This window comes from Haliotis rubra, unplaced genomic scaffold (assembly GCF_003918875.1).
Source record: "Haliotis rubra isolate DU_JTF1 unplaced genomic scaffold, ASM391887v1 Scf810, whole genome shotgun sequence".
Lineage (NCBI taxonomy): Eukaryota > Metazoa > Mollusca > Gastropoda > Lepetellida > Haliotidae > Haliotis > Haliotis rubra.
Window position 1 is genome coordinate 117107 of NW_025767536.1, and position 22326 is coordinate 139432.

General features: G+C 39.3%; 1 protein-coding gene and 2 long non-coding RNA genes across 6 annotated transcripts in view; 2 read left to right on the plus strand and 1 right to left on the minus strand.

The window, feature by feature from the left end:
- The window catches only part of LOC124261827 (peptide methionine sulfoxide reductase MsrB-like), a 44067-nt gene extending 23504 nt beyond the window's left edge, over positions 1-20563 (plus strand). For 2 of the 4 annotated variants that reach the window (XM_046696203.1, XM_046696205.1), the window contains 3 exons: positions 17107-17331; positions 19482-19654; positions 20335-20563. In XM_046696203.1, the coding sequence (XP_046552159.1) occupies positions 17123-17331; positions 19482-19654; positions 20335-20504 (552 nt within the window). In that variant the 5' untranslated portion in view covers positions 17107-17122 and the 3' untranslated portion in view covers positions 20505-20563. Of the gene's footprint in view, positions 1-1958; positions 2108-2262; positions 2367-17106; positions 17332-19481; positions 19655-20334 lie in introns of those variants that run through there. The other 2 variants (XM_046696206.1, XM_046696204.1) reach the window with 2 other exon arrangements.
- On the minus strand, positions 1720-22008 carry LOC124261829. Its single transcript, XR_006894438.1, has 3 exons — positions 21998-22008; positions 13510-13514; positions 1720-1808 (listed from the first exon to the last, which is right to left on the minus strand). It is a non-coding gene; the product is annotated as an uncharacterized LOC124261829 (long non-coding RNA).
- On the plus strand, positions 2688-21711 carry LOC124261831. The gene is made up of 3 exons (XR_006894439.1): positions 2688-2698; positions 21027-21037; positions 21611-21711. It is a non-coding gene; the product is annotated as an uncharacterized LOC124261831 (long non-coding RNA).
- Positions 22009-22326: the final 318 nt, after the last annotated feature.

A 22326-nucleotide genomic window follows, 5' to 3' on the forward strand; every position in this document is an offset into this window, starting at 1 on the left:
GTAGGGAATGTCAAAGAATGTCCGTTGCGGTGTAGGAGAGGTCAGAGAGGCTGAGAAATTAGATGTTTTTGTCTAGTCAAAGTCTGTCTGACTTACCTGTAAGGACGAAAAATTGAATACTAGTATAAATTGATTGATGGTTCATTTCAGTTGACAGTCAGTAAACAAGATTAGTAATCTATCAGTATCATCCCCACCCACAGGAACATTCATTTATTCATTGTTACGCATATGTAAGGCCAAATAAAAAAAATGTGGTTCCTATTGCACCTCTTTAAAATTTAGGGTAGGTAGGTAGGAATTTTTTTTTTTTCATATTTGTTTTAGAAGGAAAGTAACACATGTATCAATGTGTAATTGATTATTCAATCAAGACTTTCTCTATCAGAATGAGGGCAGTGGGGTAGCCTAATGGTTAAAGCGTTGGCTCTTCACGCTGAAGACCCGGGTTCGAATCCCCACATGGGCACAATGTGTGAAGCCCATTTCTGGTGTTCCCCGCCGTCATGTTGCTGGAATATTGCTAAAAGCGGCGTAAAACTAAACTCACTCACTCACTCTATCAGAATGACTGATTTCTGTCGGTGTCGGGATAAAACAATGGTGACTGAAAGCTTATTTTATTCAGTCCACTTAATAAAAATAGGGTCGGCGCCAGAATTCAAGGGTTGGTCTGGTAATCGGAACAACTTTTTTTTTAGGCCTTACCTGTAGCATATGTAACACAGGTATGTCTAAAACCTGTTTAACAGGGTTGTATGCGAAGCACAGTCAAGTATGCACAAATGGAGAGAATGGACGCCAAAAAATGAACGAAGTCATTATCTGTGTGTGTTATTCAGCCATCAGTCATGACCACTGTTCACATGACCACTGTTCACATGACCAGTGATTCATGACAGGCTCTGAAGTAATTATCTGAACAGTACGCTACACCATGACAGGACCTTCATACTACCAGCTAGTGGTGGTCCGATTAATTGAAATAATCAAAGATTGGTCGCAGTGACTAAACGACCAAGCAATCGATCATGTTTTCTCATAATCGAACACAAACAATTCTAGTACACTTGTTTTCATTGACACTATTTTTCACTAGGTTGGTTTTGTCTGTTACATTTCATAAGCACTACAAGCTCGTTCCAAGTCATGATTGAATTTATCTTAAAGACTCTAAGAAATTTATGTTCCTCCATACTAGTCATCCTTTAAAGATGTGAAATTTTGCCCAAAAAACCCAAAGAACTACATGATTTTTTCCTTATTTTTTTGTGCATTAACACATTTCATAAATGACGCTAACCAATTATTTTCGATGATTGATCGGTTGTAATGAACCAGTCATCAATTATAAGATTTTAAGCAATTCCCAATACTACTACCAGCAAGTACCTGTTGAAATATTGATGGATGTCCCCTGGACTATACTTTTGTAACTCATTAGGTAAAACCCTGGCTTAGTTTTGACTTTAGTTATCAGTGTGCAAAATAGCCTCTGCCCCACTAGCCTGTGGCTAGTAAAAATCCATTAGGGCCAGTAAATCTCCACTGGCTCCACTCTCACTGGCCCGACTGGCTAGTCAGTTTTCATGGAGACATTTTTTTAATATATCATGCTCTCCGACTTGTTAAGTTATAATACACTTTTAAATCATGCAAGATTACGGTCTGATAAATGAGGGTATTTTACTTTTTGTAATCTTTTGCTTAGTTTCTGCATTCAAATTTTGGGCTAGTGAATTATTTTGTTAGCTTGTAACTTTCAGGCATAGCCAGCCTGACTGGCTAGCCAAATATGGAAACTATTACTGTTAGTTATCATGGTGAAGGAAGATCAAGGACATGGTTGCTAGAACGCTAAGTCACACCGAGTTGTTGTGTGCACACTTGACGCAAGACTGTTGCACAGGTAACAGCACACCTGACATTACAGTGCACACTGCAGTGTGCATTTCTTGTCACAGCTTGTGGTACGATGTGGCTATCTTCAGACCAGTTGTAGTTAAGCAACCAGTGCATCTGGGCTGACATCACCATTGGCAACACAGATCTGTATGGAGTACACATGCTGAACTGGAGAGGTCCTAGACTTGCACAAGTCGCTAAGGTAAAACTTAATAGTTTAAATGATAATTTCTAAAACAATAATAAATAGCAGACTGGGGTCACAGATTGAGGTCCTTGTACTGTCCCCTTATCTAGACTTGTCTCAAAGGATAGAATTGCTATACATCCATGAGCTCAGCATTCAGTGCAGCCATGGAGCAAGGCTACAGAGGTCCCAGTAGAGGCTCATGTGTCTGTGTTGTTTATCTGGGATCAGTAACACTGGCCGGATTATTGGGCTGTGAGGGAACTAGAGGGAGGTATGTGGTTTCTTGCTATGTAGATCGGTTGTGTGTATATTTGATGTCTGGTAGTTTTGGTTTTGGTACTGACATGGACTGGACATCGTGGTGGTCAAGTCCATTATGGATGGTGTGTGACTGTGAGTGATGGTGGTACGTGTGAGAGGAGGAGGAGGAGGGTTTATATGGTTTTGTTTGTTATCTAACACTGCACTCAGCATGATTACAGATATATGGTGGCAGTCTGTAAATAATGAAGTCTGGACCAGACAATCCAGTGATCAACATCATGAGTATCGATCTGCACAGTTGGGATATGATGACATGTGTTAGGATTCTAAACTATTCTCGTAGCAAGCAGCTTGGGTTGTTTCCTTCCCAGGCTGTTAAAAATTATAACTGCGGAGCTTCTGGACCCACTGGTTGGTAAATGAAAAACACACATTTGGATAGGTAATAGTATTGATAGTAGTGGTTAAGTACTGTAGGATGATGATGATTATGATTATGATGAGAAAACACATTTGAAGAAATAGTAAAAGAGATCAAAAGGTATGGGCACGCCTTTTTTGATTATCTGTCTGGTGTAGCACTATAAATATATGTGACCTGTGGAGATCCGGGTTACAATTGGTCTTCAGTAACCCATGCTTGTCGTAAGAGGCTACTAACAGGATCGGGTGGTCAGTCTCGCTGACTTAGTTTACATGTCATCATATCCCAGTTGCGTAGAACGATGCTCATACTGTTGATCACTGGATTATCTGGTCCCGACTCGATTATTTACAGACCGCCGCCGTATAGCTGGAATATTGCTGAGAGCAGTGTAAAACTAAACTCACTCACTCTTCATGTAAAAGAGTCCATTTCTATCCCTGCACTGCAGTCAGAAACATTACTGTGGATCGTCACTTGTTCTGCCCTTGAGTTTACAAGTGCTGCCCTTGATACTGCCTACATCCTTGTAGAGTTACATTTACACTGGCTTCACTTTGTTTTGCATTATTGGAACAGGAAGAAACAGGTATTCAGTGTGGTTCTGGGTGATATAGATCTTAGCACTGGTGATTAATGTCCCAGTGTTACACAGTGTTAGCTCCCAGACAGAGGCCCTATTGTTATGGCGGAGAGGCTGAGAGCTTGTTGACTGTTCCCCTTCTGGGAGACAACAGAAAACAGAAGCAGTACATTGTTGCAATTCACTGTACATGCTGTAGATAGGCCACCAGAGTTTGTGTTCGTGTTGTGGGCGGGGCTGTTACGATTCACCCACAGGTTCATTGAATCAAACCCATGGATTCAGTTCGTTATGATTCACTTGTGTATTCGGTCAATTAAACCTTCTTGAATTCAGTTTGTTATTTGCGATCACTACAATGAAATTTTCGTGACTTTTTTAAAAAGGACTCTTTCACTTGAATTAGGGTGTTATTTATCAAACAAGATTCGGAAAAATGGAATATATCAATGTCAAGCAGGATAACTGTCAACACATCATGTATTCAGCTTGACAGTAATCTGGTCCCTGATCAGTGTTGTGAAAGATTTACACTGTCAACATTTTCAGAATGTGTCAAAGAATATATTTTGTTATTGTTTCACTGACTTTAATGAATTATACATCAGCTGCAGACTTGTTATTGTCCATTACCCACTTTTCTTATTTGTCACCCAATATATGTGACATGTATCATAATCATGTCATTGAGGATTCAGTGCTGCCCCTGTTGTGGGTTTACTGAAAGATATGGTGCCTGATTCTCACACAGGTTCAGCTGTTGTTTATCAACCATGAAGATCCGTGTTTGAATTGATCTTCAGTAACCTATGCATGACAGGTAGCCAACACAGAGAATGTACCATGTGTCAAAACACTCAGTTGTTTGTCTGACTATATCAGTGCCTAACCTACAGTAGCTTGGGAACATTTAGTGAGTGAGTTAGTGGGTTTTGTTTAACGCTGCACTCAGTAATATTCCATCTATATGACAGCAGTCTGTAAATAATCTAGCCTGGACCAGACAATCCAGTGATGAACAGCATGAGTATCAATCTAGGCAATTGGGATATAATGACAATAATTATGTGTCAACCAAGTCAGCGAGCCTGACCACCCAATCCTGTTAGTCGCCTCTTACGACAAGCATGGGTTCATGAAGATCAATTCTAAGCCAGATCTTCATGGGTTTTAGAGTGAGTGTGTGCTGAATGAGTGAGTCTGCTGGGTTTAATGCTGCTTTGAACAGTATACCGAGTTTCATCATGGTATGGTCTTCTTTCATACTTTTTGAAACTGCTGTTTGACTATAAGTGTGTGTTTGGAGGATGACCCCGTTTGACTGAAACTTTGTGCTTGATGTATGACCCTGTAACTTGACTGAAACTTTGTGTTTGATGTATGACCCTGTTTGACTGAAACTTTGTGCTTGATGTATGACCCTGTTTGACTGAAACTTTGTGCTTGATGTATGACCCTGTTTGACTGAAACTTTGTGCTTGATGTATGACCCTGTTTGACTGAAACTTTGTGCTTGATGTATGACCCTGTTTGACTGAAACTTTGTGCTTGATGTATGACCCTGTTTGACTGAAATTTTGTGCTTGATGTATGACCCTGTTTGACTATAAATTTGCGTTTAATGTATGACCCTCAGGGTATGTTTTTAGCAAACCTGGAAGACTCATACATCGGGTCACGATGGTGATAGATTTAATATCCAGATCCACTGGAGTAATAAATGAAACATCTTAAATGCTCCAAATGTTATGCCGATGGCAAGTATTGACACTAAAAATGTGTGAAATTGTAATACCTATACCTGCAAGATGGTATCACAAACTATGCTTGCATGACATGGCAATGTGTTAAAATAAACTCTTGAACAATGGAAATATATATATATATTTCTAATGTAACCACCTGCCAATGAAGATTTTTCACCAACTTTTTTTGTTAAGCTCAAAAAAATCAGTCTAACCCTCATTCAGGTAAAAGCCGGCCCTCTGGTATTTGTTTTGGCCACAGTCCAGTGGGGCTAGCAGTTAAATCAGCTTCTGTTTTGTAAATACGTGATAGTTCCAGGCCTGAGACAGATTGGTGAAGTGCAAAGAAAACTGATTTTAAGATTAAGCCTAGGTTCCCCACAGCTATTGATCAAGAAACATTAGACTTACAGGAGACTGCTTATTATCAGTTCTTCAGTAGTGAAGAATTCTTCTCTGACCTCTGCCTGTCCCAGAGCAGACCATCTTGACCTTGACTGACCCTTCTGACCCCTTAAGTATCACCTCAAGTGTTGCCATTAAATACAAAAGATAACATGAACTCATCACCATGAAAACATGATTGCTCACTAATCAGGGCAGTCACTGGTCAGCTGATTCTTTCCTCCCAGCTCTACAGTAGGTAGTTCAGTCTCAGTCACTGGTCAGAGATCTCCCTGCTGTGGGGCAGCTGTAGCGGCTATCTGCTGAAGATCACATGTTTACAGGAAACTAAGGTATTTCTTGTTGATTTTCTTGATTGTGTTTAGCTTCCAGACACTGCCGAGGTTTGGCTGATTTATTGCTTTACCCATATGTTTATCCTATGGCTACCATGATCTGCCGGTCAGGGGATCAACTCGCAGATTCATGGATGATTGTCAGGGCTATGTCAGAAGTAAAGTAGTATGCCTGTCAGGGATCCAGATAATTTTTCAACATCAGGAGTATTTACTCCTTATTTTTTCAATACAGGAGTACTGGAAAAACTTAAGAGTACATTTAGAGTACTGAATGGAACTTAATGGCGGATCAGTAATCTTGTGTTTCCTTTCATATACACACCACAACATTGCTACTCTTGTGTAAACAGGTCAATGAACAATAAAACAATACTTTTTCCGATAAATACCTCTGTAAATGATTCTAAGACTGTACACCATTGTTAAGGTGCAAATCTGCTATGTTTTCTAAATTATTCCTACCTTATCGTGCATATTTTGTTATCCGTACATACACTGATATGGCCCTTATCTGGAGTCCTGCCTGTGATCTGAGCAGTTTGGTTTTCCTTCCATGTTTAACTTTACACATGCAAATTTATGCTGATTAAAATTGCAACTATCTCTGTGAAGATTAAGTTTTGAATTGGTCACAGACTTCAGCAACTCATGTTTGGGGGCTTGATTGGGTGATCAGACTTGCTGACTTGGATGATACATGTCGTCCAGTCCTGAATACATAATGCTCATGATATCCATCACCGGATTGTCTGGCCCAGCTAATAATTTACAGACCACTGTCATATGGTGGGAATGTTTTTAACTCAGTGAGGCATTAAAAAGAAAGACATAAACAAATTAAGTTACACTGCCTTTTGCAGAGACACAGACACCACCCACACACACCCACACCCACCCATCCCAAACACACTAAACAGACAGACACACACACCAATATGAGTGAGTGAGTTGGGCTGCTTCTTGTAAGATCAACCTGTCAGCTTGATGTAGGAAAGCTGGAAGTGATGCAGCTGTTGAATGTTTGATGATTATACCCACAAGGATGTCTGTCAGACTAGCAAAACTAGAAATATGAGGTGATTCCGGGATACAACATAGAAAAACACAGGTTTATCTGAAGGGAGTGACTGGGTGCAGTGAATGGTGGTCACAACAGGGTCACCTATGCCATTTCAAGAACCTACTGCAGAGGCCCAGATAAGCTGCGTATCCGGGTAAAATACGCATAGAAAATTTCCAATTACGCATTGAAAAATAATTGTTGCGTACCAATTACGCATTTAAAATTTTAGATACACAAAAGTTTAAAACAAATGCGTACGGAATATATTTATAAAAATCGCTTGCGTAATAAAAAGACATCGATTGCTATCAAGTTGTACTTTTAGTATAGGACAAGTGTACTGTCAGTATAGGATGAGTGAATTTTTATGAAATCATTTCCATTATATTGAAGTTGGTTTTGATTAGGTATGACATAAGGCAGAACATACCTGCTTAGTAAACTTACTCAATGAGATATACTTAGGTGAGTGAAATGACTGAAATACGCACATATTTGAAAGCAGTGGGTAACGGAAAATGAAAAACCCACTCAACATTCATAATACCCACTCCAAAAAAATACAGTGGGTATAGTACCCACATGAGCTAAATCTTATCTGGAGCTCTGCTACTGGACACTAGTTAAACTCAGAAGTCAGACTGTACGGTGAATGAATGACTTAGTACTGCTATACAGTATAATTATTAATCATCATATCTTCTTAAATATACAGACACAATGTACACATGCAATTCAGAATTGCATCACATTAACAATTGTAGCATTGATATTTTATGTTCTCAGTTAATTTCATGCTGCCATAATGAATGATTAAAAACGTTAATAACACAAATCACTTCTTTGTTATCTGCATCCTTTTCCTGATCAATATTAATGGTGGACATAGCTTGATAACCTTGGCGTGACTCAGAGTGCTCCTGGTGATGTTACGTTTCTGTATCACCAGGTTATGATATGCTACAGAGATCTTCAGTAACCCATGCTTGTTGTAAGAGGCCACGAACAGCATTGGCTGGTCAGGCTAGCTGACTGTATCGTATCCCAATTGCATACATCGATGCTCATGCTGTTGATCACTGGATTGTATTTACAAACTGCTGCCATCTATCAAAATATTGCTGAGTGCGTCGTAAAACTAAACTCACTCACTCACTCTTTGTCTGCATCCAGATACTATGTATTAGCTGATTTCCACATCCAATGATATCACACTTAATCCATGGTGCCATTTACCGCATATGGTAAGCCATAGTGCACCATGGTTTTGTATCATATAGATCATGGTATCCCACGGTATACCACGGTAATGCCTTTGCCATTTCAACTGGGGTGTGGCACCCCTCGTCCTATTCTTTCGTGCAAATTGCAGGTTCAAACAGTACCCAGAGAAAACCCAAGACTTTATTAGATGGAACTGTTGGTGACTTGGCTGATCACATGTCATTGCGACATAACACCAGGGGAGTAGATTGTTGCAACAAAATCCCTTTGGTGTCTCTTTCATACTTGTTTATGTACAGCCAGTGTCATATAGCTCAAATCTTGCCATATATGTGGCTTTAACACATTGACTGGCACCACGTGTCATACTGGTATCATCAATGTCTATCTGAAGTTGCCACTATGAGTTATCTCGTAGCTACATCAATTGTATTTTGAAACAAGTTTCACATGTTGGCAGAAGAGGCACAAGAAGCAATCATCTCCAGGCAGTAGCAAAGAACGCCAGGAGACGTTTGTGTCTTGTGCCTATTTTACCAACGTGTGGAACTTGTTTCAAAATACTATTTTGCCAATACAAGTTATATTCCCCATCAAAAGTTTAGACTCACTTAAAACACACACTATATGTTATGTATATATATATGGTTACACCAAAGATGAATTTCTCAACTAACTTGGGGGAACTAACTGCAAACCTTATGCAGATAAATTGCACAAGGATCATGCATCAACTTGCTGAAAAGCATGTGCAAATATCATGCATGTGAACAGCTTCGTTTTGGTGTAAAGTTTTGTCAAGAATTCGCCAATTTTTACTGATTTTTATCATTTATTGAACTCATGACAATAATCATTTCAGCATTATGAATTTGTTTTACAATACATCAGGTCATGTGTAAAAAGTACCTTTAAACAGTATTGAATATCTTGCAAAATTTAGTTTAGAACAGTTGACTGAAGTAAGTGGCTACATTTACACTAGTGAGTCTAAACTTTTGATGGGTAGTATATCTCGTAGTGGCAAATTCAGCCAGAATAGGCAGTCAACGTGTTAACAAACATTATTTTTAAATGATGATACTAGGGGGCACAACCCCCATAGCCCAGTGATTAAAGTGTTTGCTCGTCACGACGAAGACCCGGGTTTGATTCCCCACATGGGTAAAATGTTTGAAGCCCATTTTTAGTGTCACCTGTTATGATATTGCTGGAATATTGCAAAAAAGCGGCGTAAAACTGATGATGAAACTTAGGCTTCACCAATCTAATGTGTGCTGTTGACTGTTAGCCTAACCATTAAATAAAGTAAGAGGCCGTGGGAAATGTGAATACTGCATCACTTAGTATACAAGCCTAATTTCTCTTTAAGATCACACATACTGAAAGAAATAGGCAAAGTCAAGTCAACATTGATTATATGGTTTGTCCTTAAGTGTAGTCAGATGACTTAGCAGGATCTTAGAATTGAATGTAAGGTGAGGTGAGGTGAGGTCAAATTGGGTTTGACGTCGTGCTTGAGAATATTTCGCTCATATGATGACGTGCATGCGTGTGTATGTGCGGCTGCTTGTACTAGCCCAGACTGAAACTGGTTTTATACTAGTGCTAGCCCACTGAGATAACATGCCGCAGTGAAGCATGAATACCCCACTCAGACACATTATACCGACTCTGAGCCGACCAGTCCTTGTTGTACCCATTAATGCCGAGCGCCAGGCAGGGACCAACAAGTACCATATTTTAACGTCTTTTGGTATGACGCGCTCGGGGATCGAACCCGCGACCTTCCGCTCTCTGGGCGGACGCTCTATTGAATGTAAGGAGGCAGTGTGATATTTCTACTAAGCAACACCATGTCAGATCTAACTGTACTTGACTCAGTGGTTGACAACAAAGACCTGTCACCCACAGCTGGCGACTGTCATAACTGCTTGATCGACTTATGTAAACAAACTGTGACTGTGCCAGTGTAAATTGTTTAGCAGGAGCTTTGATATCTGATTTATGTCATGTTTCATTGGCGTGAATCTGATTATCTCTTTCAACACCAGTCAACCAGAGGCATTTACTGCCATGACACCGAGTTCCCAGAGACTCTGAGGTCATAGATGAAGCCTATGTTTATGAAGGAAATTATAAGCTTGTAAAACGTTATTGCTACTACATCCCATACACCATTTAAAAGATCTAATCCTACTGTTGATAAATATGAAGTTTATTTTTATAATATTATTCAAATAATACAACTACAACTTAAATAAATTTATTTTTGAATGAAAATGCGAGCTTACATTTATAACGTCCAGATAAACCACGAAAGGAGCAACAACTATGGCGATTTTTTCCATTTGTGACATGTCATAACATGCCCGTGGCTTTTTCTTTTATATTTTCATCAGAAAATTATTATAAAAAGATTTCTTAAATACTATGTATGGTCGCCTATTTCCGGATATCTGTGGCTTTCCGCTCTGTAACATGACCTAACAAGGGAAAATACCTCCGTTTTCGAAGCTCCGTATGAATAACATGCGAGGCGAATCGTTTGATGTCGGGCATCGTTCGAAATCTCTGAACATCAACAATATCACTGTACCCTTGCCAAGAGTATTTTCACAGTTGTAAGAAGCGATTTTATTGGATAAAGATTGGTTTCTAATGACACTTTTTCGCCACAGTCTGCTATAAGGGCCGTGATTGGTCAAAATCAGACACGTGACCTCAAGCAGCCAATCATATTACGGCAATGGATACCATCCTCGTAAACGGAAAACTTTTAGATTTTGACAAAAGTTTTGGGTAAAATAATGCTATTTTGAACATATTAAGCAAGAAATCGCTAACTATACATAAATTATGGAACTTATTGGACGTATCGTACTAGGTTATGACCTGTGACAAAAATGCTTCATGTATATTTTCGCATTAAACATCGTGTCCGAGCGTGAAGATTGAGGCGGCGAGAGCCGAGATGTCACTTGTGAGTGACTTGACTTACATTACATGATCGCACAAAAAGATGGAAATAGTCATTTTATATGTACGTTTGACAACTTTTATGAATGTTGTTGTTGATTTTATTCATTAGTTTATTCAATTTAATTAATGAATTCCTCGAAACATCGTTACTTTGCTCTATGACAATGTTATTGTGGACCCGCTGCCCCGAAGCATGTGTCCGAGAATCGTTGTTTTCAATAAAATTGCGAAAAATAGTTTATAATTTTAATTCTGCTGATAATATATGATAAATTGAAATTTATTAAGTGTTTTCAGACATTGTGAAATGTGATAGATTTAATATATGAATCATAAGTCAGGTAGGTTCCTAAAATTATGTCTCATTTTGACGTGACTACTGCCTGGCCGATTAATCGGCCTCCGGTGTCTGGGGACTCATAACATTGTGGCCGATTATTCGGCCTGCGGTGTTGAATGGGTTAAACAATAATCTCATGTCCATATCTCCCTATTCCATGTGTTAAGGTATGGGAGTTCACCTTAGTGCCAAGGTATTGCTTTGTACAACGGCACCCAGGATTTTCTGCCAGTCAACACCAGTATCAGAGTTCAGGCAGCAAGGTATGCCCAATCACTTGTATGGCCAGTTTATGGCACCAGAACCTTGAACCACATATAAAATGTACCGGTAGTGGAGTCAGTCTAGCGGCACTATAATCATCCTGGTGTAGCTGATGGGATCTCCACTCAGTAACCATACAGTCCAGGTCTTCACTCAGGCATGGATGTTTATGTGCAGTTGTTGGAAAGTAGCACTTTGTAATTAGTTGCTGGTAAGTAGCTCATGAAAAGCATGCTCCTGAGTGACCAGTGGTAGAAGGGAGGAGGCCCCATCAAGTTGCAGAAAAATAGACCATGAAACAGCATGAACATTTATGACCATGTAGGCGGCAGTTGTAATTGGTTGCTGGCAAGTAAATGAAAAGGAATTCTCAAGTTTTACCAGGTTGATGGCAAGTGTGATTAGTTGTAGGTATGCAGTACATGAAAGATCATGCACATTTGTGACCTGGAATGTAGGTGGTAATTGTAATTAGTTGCAGGCAAGTAGTACATAAAAAGGCCTGCACATTTGTGAGCAGGAATGTAAGTGATAATTGTGATTAGTTGCAGGCAAGGTGTACAAGAAAAAACTGCACATTTATGAACAGGAATTTATGTGATAATTGTCATTTATCTTGTTTGATTTTTATTTGATTTAATTTGGTAATTGTAATTAGTTGCAGGCAAGTTACACATGATAAAGCCATCACATTTATGAGCATAAATGTGAGTGGTAAGTGTAATTTTTTGGTTTTTTTATTTTTATTTATTCATTTTGGTAATTTTAATTAGTTGCAGGCAAGTTGTACGTGAAAAAGCCTGCATATTTCTGAGCATGAAGGTTAAGTGATAATTGTAATTTTGATTTTTGATTGTTCTGTTTGGTAATTGTATTTTTTCCCAAAACATATTTACTCAACAAGCATGACTTAAACATTATGAACATGATAATCATTATTTGTTTTAATCTGTTTGGTAATTGTAATTAGTTGCAGACAAGTAGTACATACGCAACACGTACACAAGAGTGTGTAGATAAATACATGATATATAAGTAGTGGGAGAAATAGAAAGTGCTTATCATCAGTTGTAGGCAAGCAGCACCTGATGAAAGCGTGTGCCCCTCCTGTTGATGGTTTTGGTTGTGTCTGTCATGCCTTGGCCTGGTTTCCAACTGTGTGCTTGTAATCAATGAACAGGCAATAACCTAGGTTGGGTAAACCTGGGATGAGCACCACATGAACACAGATGATAGGCTATTTGTGGCAGTCACACATTGTTCTGTTTAGTAACCAGATCCTGGTATGAATCAGCAGGAACAGAACTTTATACATTTAGCATGATTAAATATGTTATAGATCTGAGGCAGAATAGATCTGTATAACCTCTTGTGGTGAACCAAGCACGAAATTAGTGAACATGTTCAGTGGATATCATTTGTGCTTGATAGGAAAGACACTTAGCTGAACTGACTCATGTGAGTTCAGCTATCTTCAGTTGTGTCCACATTGAAAAGGTTGTATCTTTGGTTAGTGACTTTATTCAAAATGTTTCAATTTTTTTTTTTGGTTTTGGATTGTTTTTTTTGACTTGTGTGGAGAGTGAAAGAGTTTCAATGAACACTGATGAGACTGTGTTTGTTCATGTAATGTTCTGATGCTAAGCCCGAGATGTTTGCAAATAATGAAGCCTCTAGACTGGGTCTGTGATCAATGTATGGACAAGACAGTCCAGTGATCAACGTCATGAACATCGACCACTGGCATGCAAACGACCACTGACATGCAATCGACCAAGTCACGGAACCTGACTGCCCGATCGATTATTTGTCTTTTATGACAAGCATTGATTGCTGGGGTCTATATTCTTTCCCATGATCCACCTTCATTCATACTGGTGTTGGGAATTGGTTAACATTTCAGAATTGATTATTGGTTCATTACAACCGATTAATCACTGAAAGTAATTGGTTAGTGTCCTAAATTTCCTGCTATGGTTGTTAATGCACAAAACAATAAAGAAAAAATATGTAGTTCTTTGGGTTTTTTGCAAATTGCACAAAATGCATTTGTAAATTTCTCATCTTTAAGGATGACTCATATGTTAGGAACATAAATTTCCTGGAGTCTTTAAGATAAATTCAATCATAACTTGGGACGAGCTTGTAGTGATTTTGAAATGTAAATTTTATGACAGACAAAACCAACCTTGTGACAAATATTGTTCATGCAAACAAGTGTTCCAAAATTGTTTGTGTTCGATTATGAGAAAACATGATTGATTGCTTGGTCATTTAGTCACTGCGACCAATCTTCGATTATTTATACTAATCGGACCATCAGTAACTTTCCATGCTGATCACTGATTTGTTTAGAGGCAGTGTTTGATGCTCAACACTGACCGTGTATAGAATATTTGTGTGAGGACCGGTTAAATTTTATGAATGTTTGTCCATAATTTTCTGTTAATTTATGACTAGCTGGTGTATTACATACATTATCTGGGAAAAGATGAAAAGTAGACCTTTTGCAAACAAATAGATCTCTGCAGTTAATCAGCTTTAGTTAGAATTAGAATGAATTAATACTATTTATGTTTCTGTTTGGTCAGCACAATTGTGTCTAGTAAAGATCTACTTGTCTGCTGAACAGACCCTGGAACAAATATACCCAATAAATACTGTACTGTCCGATATGTATTTAACCATGCTATACTACCCATCAAAAGTTTAGACTCACTGAAAGCACTCACTATATGTTATGTATATGTATGTGGTTACATCGAAGATGAATTTCTCCACCAACTTGGGGGGAACCAACTGAAAACCTTATGCAGATGAATTGCACAAGGATGATGCTTCAAATTGCGAAAGGCATGAGCAAATGTCGTGCATGTGAACAGATTCGTTTTGGTGTAAAGTTTTGTTAAGAATTCGCCAATTTTCACAGATTTTAATCATTTACTGAACTCATGACAATAATCTTTTCAATGTTACGAATATGTTTTACAATACACCAGTTCATAACTAAACAGTACCTTTAAACAGTATGGAATATTTTGCAAAAAAGCTAGTTTAGAACAGTGGACAAGTAAGTGGCTACATTTACACTAGTGAGTCTAAACTTTTGATGGGTAGTATATATAAACTGACAGGCAAAAGTTAGTATAACGTTTTCAATTTGGTTTGGGGAAATTGAGCATGTCTAAATTCCAATGAAACATCCAAAGCAAACATTGTCAAAGTCACGAGAATATTGCAGAATGGTAGTGATGTCAGTAGATGTAGTCACGTGACCCCTAGCACGAGAAAAAGGTATAACATGTAATCTTTGAAAATCACGAACATGCACGTGCACCAGTCGGGTAGAAATGGGATGGATACACGCTGGCATATCACAGTAACTGAAAGCACATGCAAAAATGCCGAAGCTGACACAAATTCAGCGAGAGCGAGCCATTGAATGCGCGATATGGGAGCTACCCAAGCTCATCTTGCCAGAACGTTCGGCTGTACCCCAGCAACAATCTCCAGGCTGTTCACACGCTACCGGAATACTGGTAGCACTCAAGACAGGCCGAGAAGTGGACGCCACGGGTCACTACACCCATAGAAGACCGCTACATCCGGACTATCCATCTCCGAACAGGTTCGCGGACGGCAACGCCGACGGCGGCTCACGGCACTCGGGCATCGTATCAGTCGTCGCACAGTGACCAAGATTGAGATTAGCTGGTATAAGGGCTTACCGGCCTTTCCACGGAATGGTCCTGACCCTCAGACATCGCCAAAACAGACAGCGGTGGGCAAGGCAAGTATACAGGTGCCAAGTCCGAGATTGGCGGCGTGTTCTCTTTTCCGATGAAAGCCGTTTCACCCTTTACAAGTGTGATGGCAAAGAACGGGTATATCGTCGACGAGGGGAACGTTTAGCAAGGCCATGCATCAGAGAAGTTCATCCATTCGGGCGGGGTGGAGTCATGGTTTGGGGCGGTATCTGTGGAGACCAGAAGACCCGCCTGGTTGTAGTGCAGGGCAATCTCAATGCACGGGGTACATCGGACAGATCCTACAGCCAGTTGTGGTACCCTTCCTACAGAATCAACCCCGGGTGTACTCCTACAACATGACAACGCGAGACCTCACACTGCCAGAGAGACTCGCTACTTTCTGCAACAGAACAATGTTGACGTCCTGCCCTGGCCAACGCGTGCTCACCGGATATGAACCCGATCGAGCACCTCTGGGATCATCTGGACAGGAAGATCAGAGGTCGGCAACAAGTTCCACAGAACAGGCAACAGCTAGAGCAAGCACTCAGAGAGGAATGGAACCGCGATTCCCAATGACGTCATTCGACGTTTGGCGACGTCAATGAGGAGACGTGTGAGGGCATGCATTGACGCAGCAGGGGGTCACACACGATACTGATGTGCACAAGATCCTGTATTCAAGGAATGCCCCTGCTACTGACTCATAAACTCAGATTGTGATAATCGATTTATGCAAAATTCCACCCCTTGCGTGTTTACTTGACAGCGGCTCACAAACTCCTTGCATGAAATTGTTGATTTTTTGTGATTTACAGCTCAAGTGTTTTTTTATTATGATGCATTAAATATTTTTGGGGAATTTCGGTGTATGTCTTTGTTACAGGACGTTCAAAACGTCATATACTAACTTTTGCCCGTCAGTTTACAATGCATATAATGCATTAGAACTGTACTTGGAAATCAAGTTATGACTGACACAGGTCAGCAATCTGGTTCCCCCTCATGGCTGTATATCTGACAGTGACCACTAGACTGAGTCAGTGATTGACTAAAGGATGGTTTTGTGCCATTATAATTTAGCAATATTCCAGCCAGATAAAAGGAGGGATTTTTTAATTTTCTGAGAGATGCCTTGACTTCAGCTTGATCAGCTTTTGACCTGAGCTACTGTACATATGCATGACCCGGGAGGTCAAATGGCAAAAACGGCAGGTTGAGTTAACTTCATTAAATAGGTGAGCAGAGAATGTAATTAATGCTGCGTTTGAAGCAGTCATATGCTACGCTATCTAGCTTGCTTTACTAACTTTACAACGTACAGACGTCAGTTACATTCACAATCCGATTCACTCTCGCTATCACCTGTAGCTTATTTGTTAAAGAAAGTAAGGACATTGCTGACGATTTCTCGTCACTGAGATGTCAAACGGCGACCTTGTCTCGGCTGTTCGGACATGTTGACTGACAATCAACTGACAAAGGTGCACCCATTCACAATAATAGCCCCAACCAGTTGTGACACGGTCACGCAATGCATTAGTATTCACTTGATCAGGTCAAGCTGAACAATCTGTACATCACAATCTTTGGATGTGTGTCTCTTGACAGTTATCTCCCTTTCTTGCAGTCTTCCATCGCTGCGGATGCTGGTGTATGGGTGTGTGTTGCCATTCGTCTGTATGAACATCCTCCACGCCGTCACCACCAAGCAAGAGGTGTCTCCCAAAATCCGGAAACTCCAAGCGTCATGTGCCGATGAGAACTCTTGCCAGGTGGCGCTTGACAAAGAGGAACTGAAAGACAGACTAACTCCTCTAGAATACCATGTGACCCAAGAACGGGGCACGGAGAGGTGAGTAAATGCTTGAATGTCAAGTAACCTGTGCAGAGAGTTTTGCACCAATATTCTGGCTGTAAATAACAACATCATGATGACAGGCCGAAGAGAAGCCTTCCTTACAAGTCAACTCACCTGTGAATATCTGGGTCAGAATTGATCTTCAGCAACATGTATGCTTATCGTAAGAGGTGACTGACATGATCAGTGGTTAGGCTCACTGACATGTCATCGTATCCCAGTTGCATTAATTTGATTAATCGTTGCTCATACTATTGATCACTGGATTGTATGGTTCATTTGATTATTCACAGACTTCTGCCATACAGGTTAATATGGCTCAGTGCAGCATTAAACAACAAACAAACCAGTCAACTCAAGGGAAGCAGGAAAAGGGTGGCCCAGTAGTTTAAGGTGCTGCACAAAATCTGTGATAGTGGGTTTGAATCCAGGTTAGCCATGATGATGTCTCTAGGCTCCTCAGCACTATAAACATGGATGTCAAACAACTGGGCAGTCTCTTTGTTCTTTCCCCCTAATGAAGCTAGCACGTTGTTATCCTTGAAATTCAAACATACTCTTTGTTATAATATTAATATAATAATAAACATAACAGGTTTACTTCAGACATAACTGAGGTCAAAGAGTTGTGATTCTACACTCGCTTCTTCTGTATTTCAAATTATTCGATACAAAGATGACACCAATTCTCCTCTATGGGGCTGAAATTTGGGGGCTTAATAATATGGAAGAACTGGAAAAAGTACATTTATATGCCTGCAAACGTTTTCTAAACGTTAAGTTATCAACGTCCAATAATGGAGTATTAGCCGAGTGTGGTAGATATCCTGTCCAACTATCTGCTGTTTTAAAATGTATTAAATATTGGTTAAATCTTATTAACATGCCTGGATGCCGTTTGCCTCGAAAATGTTACAATATGATGCATATGTATGATGAGCAAGGCTATGAGAACTGGGTTACCAAGGTTAGAAATATGATATTTAAATTAGGTTTTGGTGATGTTTGGGTATAATCACACACTTACAGAGATAAAAACGTTTTTGTTAAAATGTTTTTTCAACGACTGAAAGATAATTTTCGGCAAGTTTGCCATAGTGATTTATCTGAGAGCCCCAAAATGTTTACGTATTGTAATTCTAAATTAACAATTTCTTGTGAAACATACTTAACTCATATTGTTTATCACAATTTAGGTTAAGTTCCCATAGTTTAAAAATTGAAAGAGGCCGTTACTATAGCATTCCCCGGGAACAAAGAACATGCAAAATGTGTAACTTAAACGTAATTGAAAATGAATATCACTTCTTACTTATCTGTCCTGCCTACATTGAATTAAGACGTGAATATCTTTTGTCACAATTCTATGTTTTCCCCAAAATACTAAAATTCAATTCGTTGTTATCATCCAAAAATGAAGACATTTCCTTGAATACTGCTAAATATATGTTTTATGCATTCGAAAAAAGGAAATCAATTTTGTCATATTAAAATTGTATATATTATACATGCTTTCATTGTTATCATTTATTTCATGTCTGCACCGATGAGGTGTTTTTCTCATAGTACCAGAAATAAAGATTTGATTTGATTTGATTTGATTTGGGGTGGTGATTTACCACAACTGTATATAGATATCCAAATAGTGCAGAAAGCATAAAGGTCATCTCTAAGAGTTCTTAACAGTAGGGGTGTCGCGATACGCGAATGTATCGATGCATCGATACATTTTTACTGACGATACGATATGCGATACATGCTTGCGTGTATCGATTCCTATTTCAAAACTTTCTTGATTCAAATTTTTATGCTATATCCATCTTCTTCAAAGTCTTGATAGTAAAATTTTACGAGACCGCTCCGATAAATAGATGTAGCTAGCTTTACTTAAAAAATAGGTTGGAAACTAACAGCTTTTGTGATTGGCTAGACTATTTTGATGGACCAATCAGAGAGCGCTTACGTTGCCGGTAAGGTAATGGTATGAATAGGCGCGAAAATTATGTATCGCGATACGTATCGTATCGTGACCTTAAAATCGTGATACGTATCGTATCGTGAGAATGATGTATCGTGACACCCTTACTTAACAGGCATGCTCCTGATGTAGAAGGATAATGATAGCATCAATTTTTGTACTGCAGGCCATTCTCCGGGAAGTTTGTGAACACGAAGGATGAGGGCATGTACAACTGCGTTGTCTGTGGCAACCCTCTTTTCTCCTCCGACACCAAATACAACTCACGATCTGGTTGGCCTGCCTTCTATGATGTCGTCAACAAGGACAGGGTGGTGCTCAGAGATGACACGTCACAAGGTGAGATGAGAACAAAGTTACCTCCCTTCAGAGGTAGATGCAGAAACCTCATTGACACGTATTTGCGAAGACTCGTGTCACAACTGTTTCCAATAGGAAAGCGAGACATCTTTGACTGCCTTTGTAATATTTTGAGAGTTATCTCCCTTTATTATACAGAGTTATCTTCCTAGCTAATTTGTTAAGAAAGTTATGTCATGCGATTCTGACTCCTTTTCACTCAAAGCTCAAGAAAGATTTGATTAATGACTGGATATGACCTGCATATGACGTCATTAATTCAGGTATTTAACAATAAGACAATAAATTAAACAGCTAGTGAGGAATGTTTGTCAAATATTTTTCCTAAAAATCGAAATTGCCAATGTCTCCTAAACTTTTGAAATGATGACTGATTTGTCATTCATAATAATAGATATCTTATATGACAGTTGTCTAATCTTTATTTTCATGATAACTGATAATCTTCACCTGCAATTGAATAAACCCGAAAAATGACTCATTGTGAAACCTGGCCATGCCTAAACATTGTTGAATGACATTTTGGTGTGTATGAGTCAAGCTTTGCACACATCCTACATGCACTATTAAGTGGGATAAGCAATCAAATAATCCTTTCACAAACAAAACTGACAAATAGTATAGACCCAAAAGTAAAATTAGGATTTTGGTATCATCAGGTATGGAACGTGTGGAGGTTGTGTGTTCACACTGTGGGGCCCACCTTGGCCATGTGTTCCACGACGGACCAGTACCTACAGGACAGCGATATTGTGTCAATTCAGCGGCCTTGACCTTTACTCCCCAAAATCCTCAAAAGGAAACTTCACACTCCAGTGGTGACCTGTAGATTTTCCGTCCATGTAACTGCTGAATAAAATGGAAAGCCAATAAAGTTGATTGACATCTGATGTGTGATTGTATGATATAAATTGGACAGCAGGGTTCAGCAGAAGTCAGCAAATTGTCACTGAGTTTGGCATAGTGGCGTATGGTGCTGAATTGCCAGGTGCAGAATCCATGAGTATTCTCTTTGGTTGGTCAGAACCATAATAGCATGTGTATCCTGGAATCAGCGTTTAAAATTCCCGCCTGCTCGACCGTCTGGAACGCTCTATTTTCATCTCGGACAGTCAAATTTCAAAAGCAGCCTGTCCGGTGGTCTGGTAGATATTTTTACCCCTAAAAGTAAATATTTAATAATATCAGACAGGTTCTCTTGTCGTCAGGTTGAGGTGTTTAAGGTATTATGATAATTATGTTAAACTGCTTACAATTGGACAGTTCATGTTACGATGACCAATCACAATCATGTACTTTCAGTTTACCTAAAAAACTCGGTGCTGTGTAGTTTACCAAAGCCTACAAACAGTGAAAAAACGAGTTGGAAATGGCAGTCACAGTTCTTAATTGTTGAAAACCAGTCAGGCAAGTGTATCCGGACTGGTTCTTTTAGATTACCAGTCAGGCAAGCCTGGTAATCAAGTTACCAGTGAATGGAGTAATCTTTTAGAGTTACCAGTCAGGCAAGTATGGAAATGAGCAGTCAGGCAGTATCGGACTGGTAATTGTTAGAAAACCAGTCAGGCAAGTTCTGTATCGGACTGGTAATCTTTTAGAGTTACCAGTCAGGCAAGTTCAGTATCTGTATCGGACTGGTAATCTTTTAGAGTTACCAGTCTAGCTGTCTGGTAATCTTGGAATTTTGGGATCTTTTTTAAACACTGCTGTAATTTTTTTGTTTCTGAACTGTACTTGGAATTTTGGGAGTTTTAAACACACTGAGAGGCCCATAGTAAAAGTAAAAGTGTTTATACATGTTAACCTCTGCACAGAGGCTTGTAACACAGAAACCTAGCAACAGGGTATATATTGTAACTGGGTCTGAGCACTATATACCGGTATGCTCTTAAAAAAGTAGGGGAACTGAACTTTCAATTTGGATAGGAAGATAAGCGCTTACAAACTTTTCAAAGACAGAAATCTTATGAACGCACCACCATTTCTCTTTATCACCACCCCTACACACAACACATGGGAAGCACATGCACAACGCACTTAGATACACATGCATGGGGTGTCATTCTTGATTTTGACGGTTTTCAAGAAGGTTGATAAATCACTGTAGACCGTTAATTTTGACAATCATCTTGCATCACACAGTTGTTAGTGTTTGTTTAAAGCCATTTTAAAAAAAACAAAAAAAAATAAAAATTGTGCACCTGCAAATTTCATGTCATACACCAATCATCTTTCAAGAGTGGTTACTGTGCAAACAACTATGGTGATGAAGAAGTGCAAGTTGTGATGCACTCTCAAAACATTCATTATTATCATATCAACATTGATTGACTCTCAATTTTCTCCCAATTTTTTCATTCATAAATTAGAAATGAAGTTATCCTAAATGGCAGAAAACAAAACACACTGATTCAATGACACCTGTCAGTTTGACATAAAACTGTATCGGTCCAGTGATCAAAATAGTGCTGAATTTGTGAGCCATGGCATGGTAAATATTGGAATGCACAGATGAAATATCTTCACTGCGCCTGGCGGCATGCCTAAAATTATACAAATAATATGTACCATGATTCATCTAATGAAAAATGGGATTAATTTTACCAACTCTGCCAACCCAGAAACTGTTATCCAAAGTGAGATTTCCTGTC